Source organism: Arachis hypogaea, chromosome 17 (genome assembly GCF_003086295.3).
Source record: "Arachis hypogaea cultivar Tifrunner chromosome 17, arahy.Tifrunner.gnm2.J5K5, whole genome shotgun sequence".
Lineage (NCBI taxonomy): Eukaryota > Viridiplantae > Streptophyta > Magnoliopsida > Fabales > Fabaceae > Arachis > Arachis hypogaea.
The window spans coordinates 33,260,033-33,282,498 of record NC_092052.1 but is presented as its reverse complement, the minus strand read 5'-3'; the positions used below and the strand labels follow the sequence as shown (position 1 = coordinate 33,282,498).

Genomic DNA, 22,466 nt, shown 5'->3' with positions numbered 1-22,466 from the left:
GGAGTCCTGGTGGTGGAATGCGAGTATACAAGAAAAGATAAAGATAAAGAGGGAATGCTTTAAAGAGTGGTCTTTATGCCGCAATGCAGATAACTGGGAAAAATATAAGGCGGCTAAGAAAGAGACAAAAGTGGCTGTAAGTGAAGCAAGAACAAGAGCATATGAGGGTCTCTACCAGTCTTTGGGCACGAAAGAAGGAGAAAAAGGTATATATAGAATCGCAAAGAGTCGGGAAAGAAGAACGAGAGATTTGGATCAGGTTAAGTGCATAAAGGATAAGGATGGAGAGGTGTTGGCTCAAGAGGAGAAGATTAATGAAAGGTGGAAGAGCTACTTCTACGAGTTATTTAATGAGGGACAGAAGACTCTTCCGAGCCTTGGTCGATTATGCACAAGGGAAGAAGATCAAAACTTTAACTACTATCGAAGGATTCGAGACTTCGAGGTAAAAGAGGCCCTAAAGCAGATGAAAAATGGCAGGGCAGTAGGACCTGATAATATCCCGATTGAGGTTTGGAAGGGTCTTGGAAGAAAAGGCATCAACTGGTTAACCAAGCTTTTTAATGAGATTTTAAGGTCAAAGAAGATGCCTGATGAGTGGAGAAAGAGCACCTTGGTACCTATCTACAAGAATAAGGGGGATATACAAAGTTGCGGAAACTATAGAGGGATTAAGCTTATGAGTCATACTATGAAGTTATGGGAAAGGGTGATAGAACGGAGGTTGAGAAAAGAGACACAAGTAACAGAGAACCAATTTGGATTTATGCCAGGCAGATCTACCACTGAAGCGATATACCTATTAAGAAGGATGATGGAGAGGTATCGTAGTAATAAAAGGGATCTACACATGGTGTTTATTGATTTGGAAAAAGCGTATGATAGGGTACCAAGGGAGGTCTTATGGAAGGTTTTAGAAAAGAGGAGAGTAAGGATCGCATATATTCGGGCAATTAAAGACATGTATGAGGGGGCCACAACTAGTGTGAAGACTCAAGGTGGTGTGACAGAGGAATTCCCTATTGGTATAGGATTACACCAGGGATCATCCTTAAGTCCATACCTTTTCACATTAGTCTTGGAAGTACTCACAGAGCACATCCAAGAGCCTGTGCCATGGTGCATGCTTTTTGCCGATGATATCGTCCTTATGGGAGAGTCAAGGGAAGACCTAAATAAGAAGTTGGAGTTATGGAGAGAAGCTCTAGAAGTGTATGGTCTGCGCATAAGCCGCAGCAAGACGGAATATATGGAATGTAAGTTCAGTCTGAGAAGGGAAAACTCCAATATAGAGGTGAAGATTGGAGAAAACATCCTGCGAAAAGTTAAAAGTTTTAAGTATCTTGGGTGCATCATACAGGATAATGGAGAGATTGAACAGGATGTAAATCATAGGATCCAAGCAGGTTGGTCAAAATGGCGGAGTGCATCTGGTTTTATATGCGACAAAAAAGTGCCTTTAAAACTTAAAGGTAAATTCTATCGCACCGCTATAAGACCGGCTATGCTGTATGGTACGGAGTGTTGGGCGGCTAAAGGGGAGCACGAACATAAGTTGAGTGTGGCAGAGATGAAGATGTTGAGATGGATGAGTGGTCATACGCGATTAGATAAAATAAGGAATGAAGATATAAGGGAGAGAGTTGGAGTAGCACCCATTGTGGAAAAGATGGTTGAATCGCGTCTCAGGTGGTTTGGACATGTGGGAAGAAGACCGATAGAACATCCAGTCAGGAGGGTGGATGAGATGGAAGATGGACAAAGGGCGAAAGGCAGAGGAAGACCTAAGAAGACCATCCATGAGGTGGTCAAACGAGATCTACACGTAAACGGTCTCTCTGTAGACATGATACATGACAGAGCACAATGGCGTCGTTTGATTCATGTAGCCGAACCCACTTAGTGGGACAAGGCTTTGTTGTTGTTGTTGTTGTTGTTTGTATCTTATCTTATCATTTTAATTTAGATTTTTAAATAAATCTTATTAATCAACTTTATAATAACAATTAATATTTACTTGTTATCTATCATTTTTCTATTACTTTTAGTATTATTTTATTTAGTATTATTTTATACGTAAATTTTTAACTTATAATTCTATTATTATTTATAGTTAATTTTTTATTTATTTTGTCTCTTTTAATGGGATCAATAATTTATATTATAACAAAATTACAATAACAAATATAACATACAAGAATTATAATTACAAATTTTAATAAATTCAAATAAAAAATAAAACAGAACAAAATTAAAATACAATAAAAAATAGAATAATATATATAAAAGATTTGAGAAATACAAAAACTGCAAAGAAAAAAATAAAGGAGAGAGTTGGTGGAAAAAATTGAATTCAATCAACTAATTGTCTAACGTAATTTTTTAAATACATAAACTAAAATTTTTAGTTTCATGTGAACGTAGATTAAGATAATGAAATCACGTCTATCTCCAAAAAAAAGACAAATACAAAAAATTTTAAAAAATTTAAAAAGTATTTTTCTCCTCTTCAACACTAGACTCCACGTGGTCTTAACCTTTGCTACAAATAAAAATTAATTTCACTAACCCCTCCATTATTCGTAACTATATTAAATTATCAATCCACTATTACAACCACTAACACATGCTTATAAGAAAGTAAGTTTTTTTTTTTTTTGGTATTCTGTAAAAAATCAAGTTAAACCAATCAAATCCACATCAAGTTTTCACCAAAAACCTTTTCTGGCCTGCTACAAAAATAGTTTTTATTTTTAATCAGGATATGGGACAAACAAATTTATTTAATACACCATTAGGGACCATTTATTCTAACAATACAACCCAATAATTAATTCAATTCCACTACCTATTCAAAAACGAAAAAAAAAAAAATATAGACCAACTCCACTAAGTAAAGTCCACAACAAAAAGTCCATCCAACAATTCATTGGCTTTGAACAAATTGAGCCACAAAACCACTAAGCTACCAGCCGTTTACAAAGGGTAAAATTCTAAAGAACTCAAGTCAACGTTCTCCGGTTAACGGGAGATCAGGTTCTTTTCTATCCTTACTCTGCAATTTATTAGTGCGGTGCCACCACACAAGTTACCTTGACGATCTTAGCCATTCACATATTTAACTCAATATCTACACAGTTTAAAATCATGTTATATTGGTATATCAAAAAAGTACACTGACCTTAGGGCCTCCAATGTAAAAAAAAAAAAAGAAAAAAGAAAAGTACACTGATACATTAGAAAATCTTCTTTATTTTTATGATACCGACATTAGATAGGGCCCTCAAAGGTTTTGAAGGAAGACTAATTTTTTTTAGAGGTAGATAGACATGATGAATTAAGTATTTTTTTAATGTGGATACAAAAAATTTGACAGTCAAATTTTATGATAGAATTTTATAGATATTAAAAATTTTTTAAATACAAATTTTATCCTCAAATTTTTTATTTAAAAAAATTAAAAATACAAATACAAATACAAATGACTTTCGAATTTTTTATACGAACACAAATTTGACTCTTATGTAGCGTTTGTGTTTAGGGAATAAGACTGAAATTGAAGACTTAGATTTAGTATTATATTTGGTGGTTATAAGAATTAAAATTTTAGTTTTGAAATATAAAATTTCAATCCATTAAGTATTTTTAGAAAGTGAAAATACAAAGGTAGTGTTTGTTTTGAGGTATTGAGATAGAGATTGAGAGACTGAGACTCAGTATCATGTTTGTTGGTTCATACTAAAATTTCTGTTTCTGTCTCTAAAATTTTAATATTTCAATATCTCCAAAAAATATGGACATTGGGGACTAAAATTTTTAGAGATGGAGACTGAAATTTTAATAATATTTTATATCTAAAATATCCTCATTTCAATTAATTAATTCTAATTTTACCCTTTGTGCAAATTAAATTAGAGTTTTATTCTTGTTTCAATTTTTGTCTCCCATTTTGTATCAAATAGAATACTGAGATTTATTTCAATCTCTGTCTCTTAGTCTCTGTCTCTCAGCCTTAGTCTTTCTGTCTTTGTCTCTCCACCAAATACTACCAAATAGAACTAAAACTTTTGAAAACAGAAACTGAAATTTTAATATTTCTTTTCAAAAATATCCCATTAACTTTTAAAATTTTAAATTTACTCCCTCAATCTCCATATTTATCTTAAACTAAATATAGTGCTGAAACATAATCTAATCCGCAGTCTCAGATTTTTAGCATTCAAATCTGACCTTCAATTTTTTTTTTAATTTTTTTTTTTACAATTTCAAGATATACTTCTCATCTCCATAATATAGCAAAACACGCTCTTTTTCAAAATTAGAGTAAAAGTGTTGGAATGAATTTTTTATTTTTTTATAATTGATAGGTAATTTATTATTGAGTTTTATTGTTTTGTCTTCAAAAATACATATTAAAAATACTATAAAAAATATTTTGTTAAAAATTATTAAAATTATAAATTTTTTATATTTTTAATATATTAAATACATCAAAAACTTTAAAAAATTTTATTATATTCTTAAAATATGTCCAATAGACACAGAATAGTTAAATCCTTTAAGATTTTATACTATTCAACATTTTCTAACCCATGTTTTCTTTTGATTTTACATAAATACTTGACTAGTATACGATGAAAATTACATTTTATAGCAATTGAGAGACTAAAAATTAGATCACAAGAAAAAATTTGAAAAGGACTATTTCCTTTCAATTAGACGACCCAATTGCTTAAATTAATATTAAATATGCAGACCGAAAAGCACCCCGCATTTTCTATCGACACCACCATAACATCAAGAAAGAAAATAACAAGTTGCCTAAAAATTAAAGAATGGTTGGAACTTCTTAATTCTAATTACTGCTCCAACCTTTCTTCCCTAAAATTCATGTATCATTTGTTATGGAGATAGGAATATACATATGATGGAAACACCATCTTAATGATTCGAAATAAACGATCAAATAAACCGGAAGGGCAGAGGGGGAAGGTAATGGTAAAGCAATAAAAATGCATAAACAAATGTAAACAAAAAATAAACATAAGTGGATCATCAAAATTACCAAAATAGGACTTAATAACAATTCCACTCGAGGTATTTGATGTAAAACAGCAATAAACCAACTTAGTTTTAAGACAATTGAAAGGGAAAGCAACACACGACTATTTCAAAACTATTATTGTCCAAAGTCTCCTATTTCCCAGATAAATAGACTATATAACTAAGCAGTAGCACTGGTTTGCAAAAATGCTCTTCCAGGTTGACGGTTAGCCAATGGTCCATGGCACCCAAGAAGCTGCAAAAAAACCCATAAACAGGAACTTGTAAGTTAAAAGCCTACTTATCCACTAAAATAACTAAATAAAATAATCAAGGGAAAACAGGAAGCAAAATTTTTTCACAGAACATGCTGCTACTATATCCATGTATTTAGGAGATTTTTTATTAACATAAAACCAAGTTAACAACTAACTAAATGTTCCTAGTAAAAAAAACGTGTATATGCTAGCCATTAGCAACACTATGTAACACTAACATGCCATTGATTACCTTTGCATTCACACCATCAGGCATAATCCTATTTTCCTGCTTAAACTTCAGATAGTCAGCTCGGCTGAACTTGGTGAATCCCCTGAGAAACATCAAAACCAAGATAGAGAGTTTATCAAAGAAAAATCACTATGATTATAAAAGTTAACGTCAACAGAATTAAATGATTGGGGGAATCCATAGTTTCCAATGTAACAAATACATACCACTTCCTGCTAATAATAATCTTCTGGCGACCAGGGAACTTGAACTTAGCACGGCGGAGAGCCTCCTGTGCGTGATGACTGTTACTGTCCTTGCAACGAACAGAAAGAAGGACCTGACCAATGGCCACCCTAGCACATGTGCCCTGGGGCTTTCCAAATGCACCTCTCATTCCAGTTTGAAGCCTATCGGCTCCAGCACACGAAAGCATCTTGTTGATCCTAAGAACATGGAATGGATGAACCCTCACTCTCAAATGGAAAGCATCCTTTCCAGCAAACTTAGCCATATACTTGTTGCAGGCAATCCTAGCAGCTTCCAGTGCCTCACTTGAGACATTTTCCTTCTCCCAACTAACAAGGTGGACACAGAAGGGGAACTCATCCACACCCTTCTTCTTCATACCTACATCATAAATTCTGATCTTGGGATCAGGAACACCACGGCAAAACCGTGACTTGGGGTATGGCTTGTTTTTAATTTGTCGATAACACCTCGCAGGTCCTACATCATAAAACATTAACCATTAGAATCAGATTAATGATGGACACGACCACAACACAAGTCATTAACCAAAAAATAACTTTCAAGAGACAAAAACAAACTAAGTAAAATAAATTCAGATACAAGTCAAAGAACAATAAACAATTATAAAAGGAAACTAATATTAATACTAGAAATAAAGGCTTGTCCAGCAATCAGTGTATTCGACAAAAAATATCTGAATTATTTTAAATTCCTCTATGCGCCATGTACTGTTTTCATGATAACATGGGAATGGGAATATTTATTCATTGAATTGAATTAGCAATCTTACAATAAAGATAAAAATTTCATGGAATGACTACCTACCATGACCTAATAAGGGCATACCTTCAGCCAATGGTTTTTGAAAGCATCAGAAAAGCAATTGAGATATTAAGGAAATGATAAAATCAAATAAAATACACTGGTATGCATCACATCACTACATGTTATACGGTCAATCCAATCCAACAAGTATTCAACATAAATCATTTATCATTCACCTACTTCAAACAAAAATCAAAACAAAACCAATCTCGCTAGAAGTACAAGTCAACTTACACAAAACTCCGAGTCAATTAACAAATCTATGAACCATTATATAATTCCCATTAGCACTTACCAGTAAGCACAAATTCTCACTCAACATATTCCATTTCCCACAAGCGATCTAAAAGAGTTCCAATTTCTTTCATAAACAAACATAAAACCATCTAAAAAAGTTGCAAAATTGTACAGAACGCATAACCCTAAATAAACATATCCAGATCGAAAACAACAACAATAAAAAAATCAAGAATTTAGAAATAGCAGAGATTCTATTGAAATGAGGAACGAAGAATTTGGCAGAGTTATTGATGCTTACTCCTCCCCATGGCTATGTCTCTCTCTCTCTTCACTGCACGCGTTGGGTTGAAGCTATGCAGAAAGGAGGAAACCCTAATTTGAGGGGGGTTTTAAAGTAGGGGGAGGCACTCGGCTTACAAGAAATCACACTCGAGAATGGGTTTATGTTTTGGGCCCAAGACTTAAAACCCTTATTTTTTGAAGAAGGTTGAAACAATTCACCACCCCCTGACCAAAAACAAAAAACGTCACCACGCAGAGTTGACTATAAATGTTGAATTTTGAAATTTCATTAAATTTAATCCCAAAAAAATAAAAATAAAAAATAAAAAACCTATTTTAATCTTTTTTTATTATTTTTTCTTCGTCTATTTTAACTTGGTTTGGTTGTTTCTCCCCTTCTTCGTGTTACCTCCTCCCATGACAAATATTGTGAAGGGGAACACCAACTTTTTTTTTCCTTTCCTTTTTTCTTTTTCTTTCCCTTTCTTCCTTGTCAGCTGCCAGCCAGCCTCAACCCCCACTCTACCAAGATTCGCGACTTTCCTCGCACGAGTCACTACACAAACTGCAGTTTGTCGAAACGCCACCTATTACGGCGTCTGTCACATTATCTCTCATGATGTCATAATCCATCCATCCTACCAGATCTCATTCTCTCATCTCACCGTGCAATTATTCCGTCATCTTTGATCATCATTGTCGTCGGCCATTAGCTCGTCATCATTCAAACCAATGACAGCAGCTGAGTAGCCATTCTAAGTTTTGAAATAAAATAAAATTTGATTAAAAAACAGAAATTTTTAATTAATTTGCGGAAACTTTTTTTAATATATGGATTTTTTAATTTAAAAAATTATATTTTTGAAATTTTATTTAGAATATGGAAATTAATGAAAAAAATTGTTGGATGTGATTTCTTATTAAAAATGAAAAAAGAGAATTATTGGTGCAATTTTTAGTTTCTAAAAAAATATTAAATAACAAAAATTGTAAGATGTGAATAAAGAGAAAAAAAATAGATGAATGATGGTGATACGAATTTATATAAAAAATAGAGAATTAGATAGAAAATCAGAGAGAATAAAAGAGAAATACTTAAAATTAAATTTTTTTATTGAAATAAATAAAGAAAAAAGATTATTTCCTTAAATACGCATATATAAAACTGATTTTCAAAATGCGCAACTCCATCTCGTGCTAATCACCCACGAAATGGGTTTAGCTACCAATTCCTAGTTGCCGCCCACGAAATGGAGCCATGGCCTGACAAAACAGGCGTTGACCATCACCTCAAGCATGGCAGACGGGAGATGGACCATATCAACAGTGGCAACAGCGAAATGGCCATGTCACCGGCAGCACCCACAAATTGGAGCATGGCGTTTCTGGCACATGTGAAATGGCCCACCTCTTTTGCGGCGCCCACGAAATACGCAAACCAATGGCGGCAGCAACGAAATGATACAAGTTTCAGGTGAAGGCTGCAAGATTCAGGTGCTCCAATTCTCGTAGAAGTATGCATTGGGTGCATAGGGTGGCATAGTTGGGCTAATGGCTTGGTGTGTATATAAAAGAGAGACGGGGAGGGACCAAGTGCTGCATGCATTGAAAATTCGTGGGTGAGAGGGAAAAGAATTATAAACCGTGGAAAAGAGATAAAAAAAAAAGTGTGTTTTGGTTAATAATTTTGTGTTATGGTGTGATTAGAAAAGTGTAACATAGGCGATGGTGGTAGTATTAATGTGGAAGAAAAACTTAATCGGTTATATGAAGTTCATATTGCCGCGCATTTGATTCACAAGGTTAGTTTTAGTGACCATGAGTTGTTAATTTTGTTATTAGTTTTTATCATTATTTAATATGTGCTAGTATAATTTTAAGGGTGGTCTTCCTGTTTTGATGTTGCAGCCCGCATGTGTTCTGACGCCGCATGGCACACTTGTTGATGTTTTCATGTCGGAGCCGGCGGATCCAAGCATGGATGTCAGGCGGCAGAGGCTTGAACCATATTTATGACGAGCAGGATTTTATTATGCTTCATTAATAAAGCGTTTCGAGTATGATAATCCACTGATAAGTGCATTTGTTGAACGATGGCGACCCCAGACGTATATATTTCACCTGGTGAGTGTACCATAACACTGGAGGACGTGGCAATGCAGTTAGGGTTACCCATTGATGGCAAGCCTATTAATGGTACTCTAAGGTTATAGAGCAAGTTTCACAAGAGAGATATATGACAATGGTGCCAAGAGCTACTTGGTGATGTTCCAGTCGGACATGTAGGGACAACGAAGTACAACATAAAGTTGAAGTGGCACAAAACTCGTCTTCAACAGATGCCACTTAACTTACCAGATGATGTCCTAATTCAGTATGCCCGGTGTTACATTCTGTATTTGTTGGGCGACATGCTACTGCCGGACAAGGCCAACAACACGGTCCACGTTCGTTACCTACCTCTGTTGGCCGATTTTGATGCCATCAGCACTTATAGTAGGGGTAGCGCATGTCTTTGTTGGTTATATCGAGCCATGTGCTTGGCAAAAGATTACACCGTTGAAGGTATGGCTGGCTGTCATACGTTATTGATGTCGTGAATTTATTACAGGCTATCGTTCTAGGCACCGGATGTGGCGACATCGCATAGTTTTCCATTAGCTACAAGGTGTGATATCATCTGGCATATTTTGTTGAGTTTTGTTACGTCATAAATTTTGATTTGTTGTTAAGTATACAACTTATTTGCACGTACTGGTTTTCCATCAGGTGGGCGGGAAAGAAGGGACACAATGACTACGCTGAGCAACGGCTACTTAGGCACCGCCTGAGGTTGGATAATCTGCAAGTGGATGAGGTACGGTTTAGCCTTTGTTGATATTTATCTATAGTGTTCGTCTTAATATGTGTTTACGTTATATTCCTCTACTTGCAGTTTAATTGGTTGTCGTACATGGATCCTCGTATTCTGTCCAGATTGCCTGCTGAATTTCTTGGCCATCCTCATGGAGCCTTCTACACCTCGGTTGTATCCTTAGTTTAACTTGGTTTGAGGTATGGGCTAGCCGTCATACTGAGGCATATCGTCTGCAAGTTGATCATGCTGACACCTTGCGTCCCAGCCAAGATTACTATAGGTGGTACTGTGACAGGATTCGGAGGTTTCTATCCACCCCTGACGCATTGCATGATCCACGAACCGACGACATTCCTGCTGGTGTACCGGCAGAGTATGAAAGAGCACTCGTGGTAAGGTTACCTGATGTTCCACAAGACCGTAGGCACCGACAAACGCGCCGAGAAAGACATCACGGTGCTGCTGGGGTGGGGTTCAAAAAGGCAGAGTTTCCCACACAAGACCGGCCACAAAATGAGCCAGAGGTTGGAGCACATGGTCAACAAGTACAACCTCAACTTCATGGAGATTTCTACTACCCTCAACCTTTCATGACAAGAGACCAACCTCAGCCACCTTCCATGCATCAAGTCATACCGTACCATAGTAGCTATGAGGTTGGTGGTTCATCCCAAAGCGGTGGTACATAGGAGCTGATTGATTCCATGGATAGAGTTGGTTGGACAAACTTCTCTTCCTTGTTTGACAGTTTGTACCATTTCATCCCTCAGCAGCCGTCACCCCCCCCCCACCTACAGATCTTGGAATTGCCCTTCCACGTTCAGATACCGACTCGCAGCCCGTAATTAAGGGAAGGAGATCCACATCCATCGCCGACATCGCAGTGTCATCTCTCCGACCGTACGATGTCTCCTTCAAGCAGGGCTGACGTCTTTCCTTCGCAGGGGCTGATCCTGCCGTGGAGGAGGCCGATACAGGTCGTCCTCACCGTGACATTCAAGCTCTTTCATGTGAGACAGGTGGGAGATTGAGTCATGACGACCATTAGTGGAGTCTATACAGTATTTAGTTTCATGTACTTTGTATTTCCTTGTGTTGTTTCATATAGCTTAAGTTAGGTACGTTTGGGTTATGTCTGATTTATTTATTTGTTGTTGTTTGTTGTTTCCAAATTTCTATAAAAAGAATTGAAAATTAAATTGTTTGAAAAAGAAGATAGAGAAATAGAAGAAGGATTTTCGAAAATTATAAGAGAGAGGAATTAGTTAGGAAGTTTTGAAAAAAAAGAGAGAGAAAACAAGTAACTAATTAAGAAAAGATTTGAAAATAAGATAAGATAGAAGATTAGAAAAGATTTGAATTTAAAAATATTTGAAAAAGTCAACAAGATAAGATAAGAATTAAAAAGATTTGAAAAAGGAAAAATTAAAAGAAATTAAGATAGAAAAGATAAGATAAGTTAGGTAAGAAAGCTAAGATAAGGAAGTTAAGAGAAATAAGTTTTTAAATTAAAAAGATTTGAAATTTAAATTTTAAATTTGAAAATTAAATTTTGAATTTTAAATTTTGAATTATTAAATTTTTTAATTTGAAAATTTTTAAATTTTTAAATTTTTGAAAATTTTAAATTTTGGAACAAGATATGATAAAAATTTGAAAAAGATTTGAATTTTGAAAAGGTTTAGTTTTTAAAATTTGAAATAAGATAAGATGAGATTTTTGAATGTTGAAGAAAGATAAAAAGATAAGATAAGATTTTGAAAAAATATGATTTTTAAAAAGATTTGAATTTGAAATTTGAAACCAAGATAAGATAAGATAAAAATTTTGAAATTAAAATCTGAAATTTTGCTTGTAATTTTTGAAAAATCAATTAAAGATAAGAAAAGATATTTTTTTATTTTCGAATTTAATGAAGAAAGAAAAACAACAAAAAGACATCAAACTTAAAATTTTTAGATCTAAGAAGACTAATTTTCGAAAATTGAGAAGAAAAACACAAAGAGACACAAAACTTAAAAATTTTAAGATCAAAACAAAAAGAAAAACAAGAACACTTTGAAGATAAAGAAGAACACCAAAAACAAAACTCAAAGAATTCAAAGAAACAAGAACATGCAAAAGACACCAAATTTAAAAATTTTGAAAACCAAAGACAAAATTTTCGAAAATTAAAAAAAAAAAGACATAAGAAGACACCAAACTTTAAGATTGACACAAGACTCAAACAAAAGACACTAATTTTGAAAAATTTTTAAAAAAGAGACTCAAAGAATTCGAAAATTTCAACAAGAACACAAACAAAAGACTCAAAACAAGAACAAAGATTAAACAAAGAAAAGAAAAAATTTTTTGAAAAAGTTTTTTATTTTTTTGAAAAAGAAAAATAAAATAAAAGACTCTAACAAAATTAAAGACAATACCTAATCTAAGGAACAAGATAATCCGTCAGTTGTCCAAACTCGAACAATCCCCGGCAACGGTGCCAAAAACTTGGTGCACGAATCCCCACATTTCGTACAACTATAACAGCAAGTGCACTGGGTCGTCCAAGTAATACCTGAGCGAGTCAGGGTCGATCCCACGAGGATTGTGATTTGAAGCAAGCTATGGTTATCTTGCAGATCTTAGTCAGGCGGATAAAAGAGTTGTTGGATTTGTGAGATCTAAACTAGGTTGACTTGTTTACAATTATAAGAAGATGGTTAAGGCTTGGAGATACTTTGTCCTTCTGGATTAACTCTTGTCTTACTGTCTTCTTCAATTGGGAATGATTTCTTCTATGGCAGGCTGTATGTGATCAACGCCTTTCTTGAGAGGTCGTCAATGCTCCTCTAGATCTGAACCCCAGGATTAGTGCGGATCCATTCTGATTGAGGGTGAAACTCCTGCAGTCCATTCTCCTTAATGATCCTACTCAAAATGCCACAGACAAGGTTGGATCTTCCGAATCAAAGAATGCTGCGTCTTTGGGTTCTAACCTCTACCACAGAGACCCTAATCTCCCCATACTTCGGCTGAACTGTTGTTTCGAGAAGTCCCCAACGAAGTCATGGATTAGCCGTCTAAGAGATGTATAATCAAGCTGGTGGTTTATCATTGTCCAATGAAAGACTCACTCTGAACCCATGTAGAATGTGATAACCTTATGCTAGTTCAACGCATTCATATTGATGAAGAACGAAAATACATCTTAGAATAGGATCAAATACGGATTGAAGAGAAACAATAATACTTTTATTAATCCATAAAACTCAGCAGGGCTCCTCCGCTCAACCTAGGAGGTTTAGAGACTCATACTGATAGAAAACACAATGGTATACGAAAATATGGCAAAAATTCCTCTGTGATTATGTAAAATATCCCTTAAATACTAAACTAATGACTAAGGATTACATAAAAAGGGTAAAACAATCTTTTTAGTGCTAAAATTCACTTTTGGGGCCCACTTGGTGAGTGTTTGGGCTGAGCTTTGATGAGACCCACGTACTATGAGGCCTCTAGGGCGTTGAACGCTGGTTAGGGGGTCCTCTTTGGGCGTTTAGACGCCTGGACTAGGACAGGAGGCTGGCGTTGGACGCCAGTTTTGGGCCTTCTATTCTAAAGTAAAGAATGGACTATTATACATTGCTGGAAAGCTCTGGAAGTCAGCTTTCCATAGCCGTTGAGAACGTTCTATTTGGACTTCTGTATCTCCAGAAAAGCTCTTTCGAGTGCAAGGAGGTCAGATCCGGACAGCATCTGCAGTGCTTTCTTTGTCTCTGAATCAGACTTTTGCTCTACCTCCTCAATTTCAGCCAGAAAATACCTGAAATTGTATAAAAACACACAAACTCAAAGTATAATCCAAAAATGTGAATTTTACACTAAAACCTATGAAAACTTAATAAAAATTAAACAAAAATGCTAAAAACTATATGAAAACAATGCCAAAAAGCGTATAAAATATTCGCTTATTAAGGACCTTGGAGAGAAAAGTATCGATTGGTTAACCAAATTTTTTAATGAGATTTTAAGGTCAAAGAAGATTCCAAATGAGTAGAGAAAGAACAACTTGGTACCTATCTACAACTATACAAAGTTGCGAAAACTATAGAGGGATCAAACTTATGAGCCATACCATGAAGTTTTGGAAAATGGTGACAAAACGGAGGCCGGGACAAGAGACACAAGTAACAGAGAACCAATTTGGTTTTATGCCAAGCAGATCCACCACTGAAGCGACATACCTGCTAGGAAGAATGATGGAGAGGTATCGTAGTAATAAAAGGGATCTACATATGGTGTTTATTGATTTAGAAAAAGTGTATGATAGGATGCCAAGGGAGGTCTTATGGAAGGTTTTGGAATGGAAAAGAGTAAGGATCGCATATATTCATGCAATTAAAGACATGTATGATGAGGCTACAATTAATGTGAAGATTCAAGGTGGTGTGACATAAATTTCCTATTGGTATAGGATTACACTAGGGATCATCCTTAAGTCCATACCTTTTCACATTAGTCTTAGAAGTACTCACATAGCATATCCAAGAACCTATGTCATGGTGAATGCTTTTTTCCGATGATATCGTCCTTATGGGAAAGTCAAGTAAAGATTTAAATAAGAAGTTGGATTTATGGAGAGAAACTCTAGATGTATATGATCTGCGCATAAGTCGTAGCCAGACGGAATATATGAAATGTAAGTTCGGTCGCCGAAGGGGAAATCCTAATATAGAGGTGAAGATTAGAGAAAACATCCTATGAAAGATTAAAAGTTTTAAGTATCTTGGGTGCATCGTACATTATAATAGAGAAATTGAACAGGATATAAATTATAGGATCCAAGCAAGTTGGTCAAAATGACGGAGTGCGTCTGATTTTATATGTGACAAAAAAGTACCTTTAAAACTTAAAGGTAAATTCTATCGCACTACTATCAGACTGGCTATGCTTTATGATACAGAGTGTTGGGAGACCAAAGGGGAGCACGAACATAAGTTAAGTGTGACAAAGATAAAAGATCTTGAGATGGATTAGGGGTGCACATGGGGCCGGGTGAAGCCGGGTTCGTCGTGACCCGAACCCGACCCTAAATAATGACCGGGTCTATTTATGAGACCCTTACCCGATCCTAGACCCGATGAAATCGTGTTACTTTCGGGCCACACTTAAGCCGGGTCTAAACCGGGTGAAGCCCGGGTCTTGATCAACTTTATCACGACATCACCGAAAATTAGATTCTACATCTTTTGAACCTCTAAATTTTGGAAAATAATTATTCCATAACATTGCAACATTCACATAATAATAATTTAGAATCTAATAATAATAATTTAAAGTTTCATAATAATAATGATATCAATTACACATTAAACATTCAAAGTTCAAAAGACAGTTAAAACAAAGTTAACAACCAACACAAGATTAACATAATAATAATAATTTATAGTGTCATACCAACCAATAACAACAAAACATTAAGTAACAAACAACTATACGGGTCCAACGGGCCGGGTGACCCGAGGCTTGACCCGAACCCGATTTAATAAATAACCGGGATCATTTATTGAAACTTCGGGTCTGACCGGGCCATAAGGAAGCCGGGCCAAATTAGCCCCGAAGTCATCGGGCCCGGTCCGGGTCTTCGGGCCATACCGGGTCTTGTGCACCCCTAAGATGGATGAGTGGTCATACGCGATTGGATAGAATAAGGAACGAAGATATAAGAGAGAGAGTTGGAGTAGCACTTATTATGGAAAAGATGGTAGAATTGCGTCTCAGGTGGTTTGGACATGTGAGAAGAAGACCCACAGAGCACCCAGTCAAAAGGGTGGATAAGATGGAAGATGGACAATAGGTGAAAGAGAAAGATCTAGGAAAACCATCTATTAGGTGGTCAAACGAAATCTACATGTAAACTGTCTCTCTGTAGACATGATACATAATAGAGCTCAATAACATCGTTTGATCCATATAGCCAATCCCGTCTAGTAGAACAAGACTTTGTTGTTATTGACAATAACACAACTTTTTTTTTTTGTGCATTGAATATTTTTTGTCCTGCTATTTTTTTCTGACACTAAGTGTTCCAATCTAATTTATACAAAAAGTTGAATTAGAACGTAATGGTAAGAGTTCTTTCAATGGTGTAGGTTTTTTTTTTTCCAAAATATACCTAATGCTACGAAAAAAAAAAAGAAACTTAATGTTATAGACGAACAAAAGGAAACCACGAATAGTAAAGAAATAATAAACAATAACAAGAAGGAACAAAAAGGGACGAAGGAAGACACGAAGATAAACAATGGACGACACAGAGAATGACGCAGGCTTTTTTTTAATTAGGATAAAGAAAAACAAATATAAATTAATAAGGATTAATCTAATACCTGAAATCTGATATCAAATGATACAAAACATAACCCAGAATAAGGTAAAAAATTAAAAAAAAAAGACTCATCTACCTCAATTTAATTTCTTTGAAGGAATCACTCTACCTCTCCTATTTTAAGAGAAAAAAAGGTGACTACCATGTTTTAGAAAATTTTTATACCTCTTAAGTAAAACCATAACTCATAAGTTCACTAAAATAAAAATAGATCAAATCATAACTCGGCCTAAAACAAACAAAACAAACTAAAATAAAATAAACAAAATAAATACTAAAAAAATGATGCCTATTTATTTCATCTTGACTAACGAGAGTCTTTAATACATCTTGTAAAGAGTAAGACATTTGACTTTCCATAATCGTTATTCATTGTCTTACTCAATTCTTGATGCATCTTTTAAACAAATAATTTAGCCATGTTTGCAAAACCTTCTTTTATTCTCTTAGTTGTTGCTCTTTTAATTGAACCAATTGACATATAACAATTCTCATTTTGTCCCACAAAACTCGTATCATATTAGAACCTAATTGTAAATTTAGTAAAAGTATAGAAACTAACAGAATAATTAAACCAAAATGAAATAATCTAAAAATCTAGAGGCCCAACTTTAGTTGATCTAGAACATACACCAGAATTGCCATAAGAACTTCCTCCTGAACCGTCAACTGGGGCTTGATTTAAACATTCGAAAACCAAAAACCTCCGTTTTTGCAATTTTATTGAGAATGTTGTAGCATCAAGAATCACAGGAACCTGCCAAGTGGCAAAGCACAAGATCAACAGATACATACAAAAAACGGATAGCTTCAAGAAATGCATTTTTTTCTCCAATAGAATTTCCAATTTCCAATTGGCTTATGCATACAAATTGTAGAGTCAAAAGCTTTCAAATTACAATACCAAAATGATAAAATTAATTAATAAATAACGGTGATGCCAAAAGCAATTTGCCAAAGCACAGGTACGATTAAGGTCCTACAATGATGAATTTTTCAAACTACAAAAGGAACCCACAATTGCACATTAAAGCATAAATAGGTGGAAAACAATATGCATACCGGAAGGGATATATAATGTGGTAAATGGGTGTAAACTGTTTTATGCCCATTGACTACTACTAAAGATGTGCATAAAATAGAGTTGACAAATAAAAAAGTATAACACTAGTATAATACTTTCTACAGAATAATATATACACACACACCTGTGTATTTAACCGTGCAACTTTATGTACATTTAACAGCCCAACCATGTCCTGGTATCCAGTGAGGAGTTTTGCTAGTTCCTTGTCCTCATCTGAAACAAATGTAATCAAGTGAAGAAATTTGAGGTGATTCATAAATAAACAGATGAAATATATAAGTTCAGTTATGAACCTGGAATTGCCCTGACAGAAAGCAAAGTGTCTGCCATATGTTGCAATCTTTTTGAACATGATGGCGATAGAAGTGACGGAGGAAACGTTACAACAACAACGACATTTGAAGACCGGGCCATCCCTTTTAAAGATCGAATAAAGGAAAGCATATGCCACTCCTGCAGTAACAATATTATTTACCAATACATCTTGGATTATAAGAATATCATTTACAGAATGCAGAACACTTATCCAATGCTGAGATCTAAGAAGTATTATTATATGACAAGAAATCAACCGTTTTTGAGGATCAAACTGATATCAACTTCAAAATTTTATGACTAAAAAGGGATTTTTCTTTAAAAAAAACTAATATTAAAAAATAGGTTAATGGTCAAATTCATTCCTGAAATATTGACCATTATCCAAAATCATCCCTGAAAGATTTTATCATCAAATTATTCCTTCAAAGATTAAAAATAAATCACATTTGTCCTTTCATAACTCCTTTGACACTTGCCATAAACAATTAATGATGTAAAACGTTAACTGACAACATACATGACACCTGACATGTCCTATTGGATGCTAACCAAACATATTTATAAATATATATTAATTTAGTCATTTTCTCCAATTTCGGTTATTGGTATTAGGGTTCACCTGATTGGAAAAAGAAACTAAATTAATAGATTTTTATAAACATATTTGGTCAGCATCTAATAAGACATGCCAGGTGACATGTATGCTGTCAATTAATGTTCTATATCATTAATCGTTAACGGAAAGTGTCAAAAAAGTGACAGAAGGACAAATATTAATTATTTTTAATTTGGAGAACAGCAAATTTTTCAGGGGCGAATTTGACCATTAATCCATTAAAAAATACTGTTCAAAGACAGTAGAGAAACTTAGTAGTTCAAAAGAACAAGTGATTAAGGAGAAAAACATAATTCTCACCATGTCTGAATACTTGCACTGTGGAGAACAGAATGACTGGATTGCAATACGACCAGCGGAGGAAATGCTTCCTTCATTTCTATTAATGCCATCCATCAAATTAGTAAATTAAAAAGAATGACAGCTCTATATTTCAAGTGAACTTTATAGTCTTCAACACAAACTAAATTTATGCCAAGAAAAACAAAATGATGAATAGGAAACTCTCTATAGACAAAGTCCATCTCTAATCAGTTCTGTGTCTAGACTTGACTGTGTGACCATATTATCAGGCATCCAACTCCATTAAATTCTTTAATTATTACAAGAGGCCTAGGAATATTTATATCTAAGAAATATATTTCTGGAATTGAGCAACACCTTGAGAATTGAGCAAGAAATTCAGCACAACGATCTTTAAGAGCATCAAGGTTTGGGGAATTTTGGATGCTAACACAATCTACATTATTGCTAGTGAAAAAATGTCTTTCCAAGGGCTTTCGCAAGTCAAGATCATTGCAATAATCATGATGACCACCTGCAGAATGAAAGTATTATACAAAATATTTACACATCCTGATTTGACATATTGAGATGCGTTCACTTTCCGCAGATCATTATAAAAATCAGAGTTCCATAATAAATAACTTCATCTTCAGATATAACGAGTTCTTGAGAGCTTCTAAACATATATTATGTCAAGCTCATAAAACAAACTAAAAGGATAGACTAGTGCCACTGTTAGCACCATTGGCTTGTTTATCTTCTTATGGTAAAACTCATAGAACCTAATTAAAATGCCACAGGTATAAGATGTGAAAAGGAGAGAAAGAAAGAATCATGTGTATATTGCTGAAACAGGGATAAACCAGTAGAGTTTTAACTTTCTAAGTCTAGAACGTACCCCAATTCAAACCAAATAATAAGAATTCTCACTCTTCCCTTTTCTCTCCTCCAGCTCATCAAAAACCATGAGAGGATTTCAGCACCCCACTACTCTCATTACTCTGCTCTTCTAATTAATTCCTTTTTAATATAGCTTCCCTAGCAAATATATGTGTCATACTTGGGTTCCATCAGTGATACTTTAACATTATTCGTGACATATTGTTGCACAAACAGTGATTTGTGTGCTTACATATGACTTGAGACTTCAATTATTTATAATAACATTATACATTGACAATATTTACTTCGAATACTCACTTTTGCTATATAGATGAATGCTGTTTAGTCTTGAGTGAAACTTGCAGTCCACAATTTAATTAAAATAATTATCATGCAAATTTAAGTGAACTAAATGATCCATAGTGATAGCATTAATATCACAAATGATATAACAGTGTACAACGAGTTAAAGACCAAACATGGGAAGAACTTATACATAAGCTTACCATTATTAGTATTGATATTTAGCTGAGGCTCACCAAAGTACTTCTTGTACTGCCATGCAATTCTAAGATCCTTCTCCTGCGATATAAGCATACAAAAGATTAGATTACCATCACAAATTTGTAGTTATACACATCACAAAGTGCAACGGCCGAGCAAAGTACATGGCTAGGTTTGTGCGATGTATCATCTTTGGATGACCCTGGACTCGGCAAAGTACCAAGAAATGCTCTAGGATCTTTAGATGGACTAGCATACAAGAGTGGCTGTCTATGCAAAAGTCCTTGAGACATAAAATTTCTCAATAGAAGCATATGATGAGGCGCTTCTGCATCTTCCATAATCATAACAAGGCTACCCAAAGAAAAACCTCCTCCTAAAATTTCTATTCAAAAAAATAAAGAAACAAAAAAAAAAAAGAAACCAAAATAAGCAAATTATATGGAAAAGCAATACAAATTAATCAAACAAAATTATTTAATTCATGCATTGACTAAAAGGCTAATCAAGAGGCATTTAGTGAGATCATTACTGTCCAGATCAGAGATCCCAGATGATATGAAAGTTGTCCCATTGGGGCCATTCTTAAGACCAGGATGCTGCGAAGATTTTAAAAATGATACATTGTGAGAGAAGCTACTAACTCGAGTCCTAGTAGTAGCCATTCTGCATCAATAACAGTCTGAGGAAGCAAAGAGCAGAAGTTGCTGTAAGTCCACCCAACACCCAATAGGCTGCAAAATTCACATGACAATACATTACTCTTTTTGGAAATTACACAAGCATGTACCGCATAATCATAAAAAGTTTAGATGTCAGACAAGCACAAAAGAAACTAACTTAATAAAAAAATCTTAAAAAAGAACAACACAAAAGCATTCAAAATTGGGATATTAGCAAGTATTAAGCTGTTAATAAAAAATAAAAGAATAAACAATTCCATCCTTGCTGTCTTATTCACTTTAATGATTCTACGTCTACACAGGCTTAGAGACATCACTAGCTAGGAGTTTTTCTCAGACCATTTATCAAACACCTTAAATGCAGATACAAGTAAACAAAACAAAAGAAGCATGCCTTGTGAGTGAACCACTACCAAGTAAGTCAAACTGAAAATTGCGAGGATGTAAATACAGAAAGAACATTGCCGAAAATGAATAGTTACGGTTGGAGATGCGAAGTGAGCGTCGTTATTAGAAGAGAGAAGGGAACACGGAAGCTTAGTTACCAAAATCGAACCGATTCGGAGTACTATGTCACTAGATTACTAGTTCAACCGACGAGTCAACGGTTGACCCTATAAAATCATCAAAAAAGTTAAAATTAAAATTTGAAATTCGAGTGTCTTCAATAACACTTTAACATCAATTAAGTATCAATTCCTAAAAATAACTAATAATGAAAATAGATTAAATTACTCAGTAGTACAATAGAATCTTAATTTGATAGAATAGGAGTACAAACATTAAAAACATAACAATCCATCTCAAAATACTATCAAAGAAAAAAAATTAAATCAATCAATGAACCAATTATCTAATCAGTAATAACTAATTACATAAAATCAAACAAATTATCTTTTTTTTTTGGTGACTCAAAATTAAACAAATTATCTAGACCTAGATAAACTAAGTCTAAAAAATTAATAAAGGAAAAACTGAAAAAATAAAACAACTCAGTGACTCACCCACACTGCAGAAGCAGAAGCAAGAAGACGGCGACGGGTTGGGGTTGCAGAGGCAGGCCACCGGCAAGGAGAGAAGGCGCGAGCAGAGCAGATGCACCATCAACTACGGCGACGCCCAGGGAAGCAGAGACAGACGACAAGAAGGCGAGGAAGCAGAGGCGAGCAGACTCAGCAGAGACAGACGGCGCGGGGATGAGGCAGAGGAGCCAACGGTGACGGCAAGCAGGCGAGGGAAATGACCTCCGTTGGCTGCCGTTGTGTTCGGCGGTGACCGGCGAGTGAGGTAGGAGGTGAGAGGGAGACAAGAGTGGAGACTGAGTTGGGATTGGGAGGGGTGGCCGTTTGTGGGTTGTGGCCTGGGATAGTGGGATGGGTTCGAGTTCGCCCAAAAGGCAAAAGTAAGGGTGTTTCAGGTGTGTTTTTTTTTTTTCGGTGAATACCGGTCCTGGTCGCTGATAATTTTTTGTCGAAGGATTTCGAGGCCGCCAACCAAAATAAAATAACATTTTTTTGGTCTTTCATACTTAATTTTGTAGGATTAATTAGTTTTTTTTTAATAAACTTTTTTTTAAAATATATTTATATGACATAGTAATCACTAATAAATTTTTTATTTAATTTTTATAAATAAAAATAATTTAAAAATTATTAATATATTTTAATTTTACACCGTAAATTTAGCTAATTTATTTAAATAATATAATAAAAATATAAAAAAATTAAACG

At 34.7% G+C, this 22,466-nt stretch overlaps 2 protein-coding genes across 6 annotated transcripts; both read right to left on the bottom strand.

Annotated features, from left to right (window-relative positions):
- Positions 1-5,038: 5,038 nt before the first annotated feature.
- On the bottom strand, positions 5,039-7,509 carry LOC112764325 (large ribosomal subunit protein uL16). Its single transcript, XM_025809889.3, has 4 exons — positions 7,148-7,509; positions 5,760-6,261; positions 5,554-5,635; positions 5,039-5,299 (listed from the first exon to the last, which is right to left on the bottom strand). The coding sequence occupies exons 1-4, from the start codon at positions 7,155-7,157 to the stop codon at positions 5,225-5,227; spliced, it is 669 nt and encodes a 222-aa protein (XP_025665674.1). The 5' UTR covers positions 7,158-7,509; the 3' UTR covers positions 5,039-5,224.
- Positions 7,510-16,783: 9,274 nt separating this feature from the next.
- Positions 16,784-22,246, bottom strand: LOC112765678 (elongator complex protein 4). Of its 5 annotated transcripts, none has more exons than XM_029294644.2 (10): positions 21,741-22,231; positions 21,219-21,350; positions 20,586-20,787; positions 20,218-20,438; positions 20,056-20,131; positions 19,043-19,199; positions 18,683-18,761; positions 17,742-17,901; positions 17,570-17,661; positions 16,784-17,118 (listed from the first exon to the last, which is right to left on the bottom strand). In XM_029294644.2, exons 3-10 carry the CDS (start codon positions 20,716-20,718, stop codon positions 16,951-16,953), a joined length of 1,086 nt encoding a protein of 361 aa, XP_029150477.1. In that variant the 5' UTR covers positions 20,719-20,787; positions 21,219-21,350; positions 21,741-22,231; the 3' UTR covers positions 16,784-16,950. The 5 variants fall into 5 exon arrangements, with proteins under 5 accessions (XP_029150477.1, XP_025667339.1, XP_072078800.1 ...); XM_025811554.3 differs by having other exon boundaries at positions 21,282-21,350; XM_072222699.1 differs by having other exon boundaries at positions 20,698-20,787; positions 21,741-22,165.
- Between the last annotated feature and the right edge of the window lie 220 nt (positions 22,247-22,466).

Bases quoted from the DNA above. Each gene is read 5' to 3' on its own strand.
- LOC112764325 (XM_025809889.3), bottom strand. The intron at 5,636-5,759 runs GTATGTATTTGT...GATGTTTCTCAG, and splicing joins ATTATTATTAGCAGGAAGTG to GGGATTCACCAAGTTCAGCC. The intron at 5,300-5,553 runs GTAATCAATGGC...GTTTTTTTGCAG, and splicing joins CTGATGGTGTGAATGCAAAG to CTTCTTGGGTGCCATGGACC.
- LOC112765678 (XM_025811552.3), bottom strand. From the start codon at position 20,718: ATGGCTACTACTAGGACTCGAGTTAGTAGCTTCTCTCACAATGTATCA. The intron at 20,439-20,585 runs GTAATGATCTCA...TTTTTTGAATAG, and splicing joins TGGGATCTCTGATCTGGACA to AAATTTTAGGAGGAGGTTTT. The intron at 17,119-17,569 runs GTGTGTGTGTAT...GCCACTTGGCAG, and splicing joins TTGCACGGTTAAATACACAG to GTTCCTGTGATTCTTGATGC.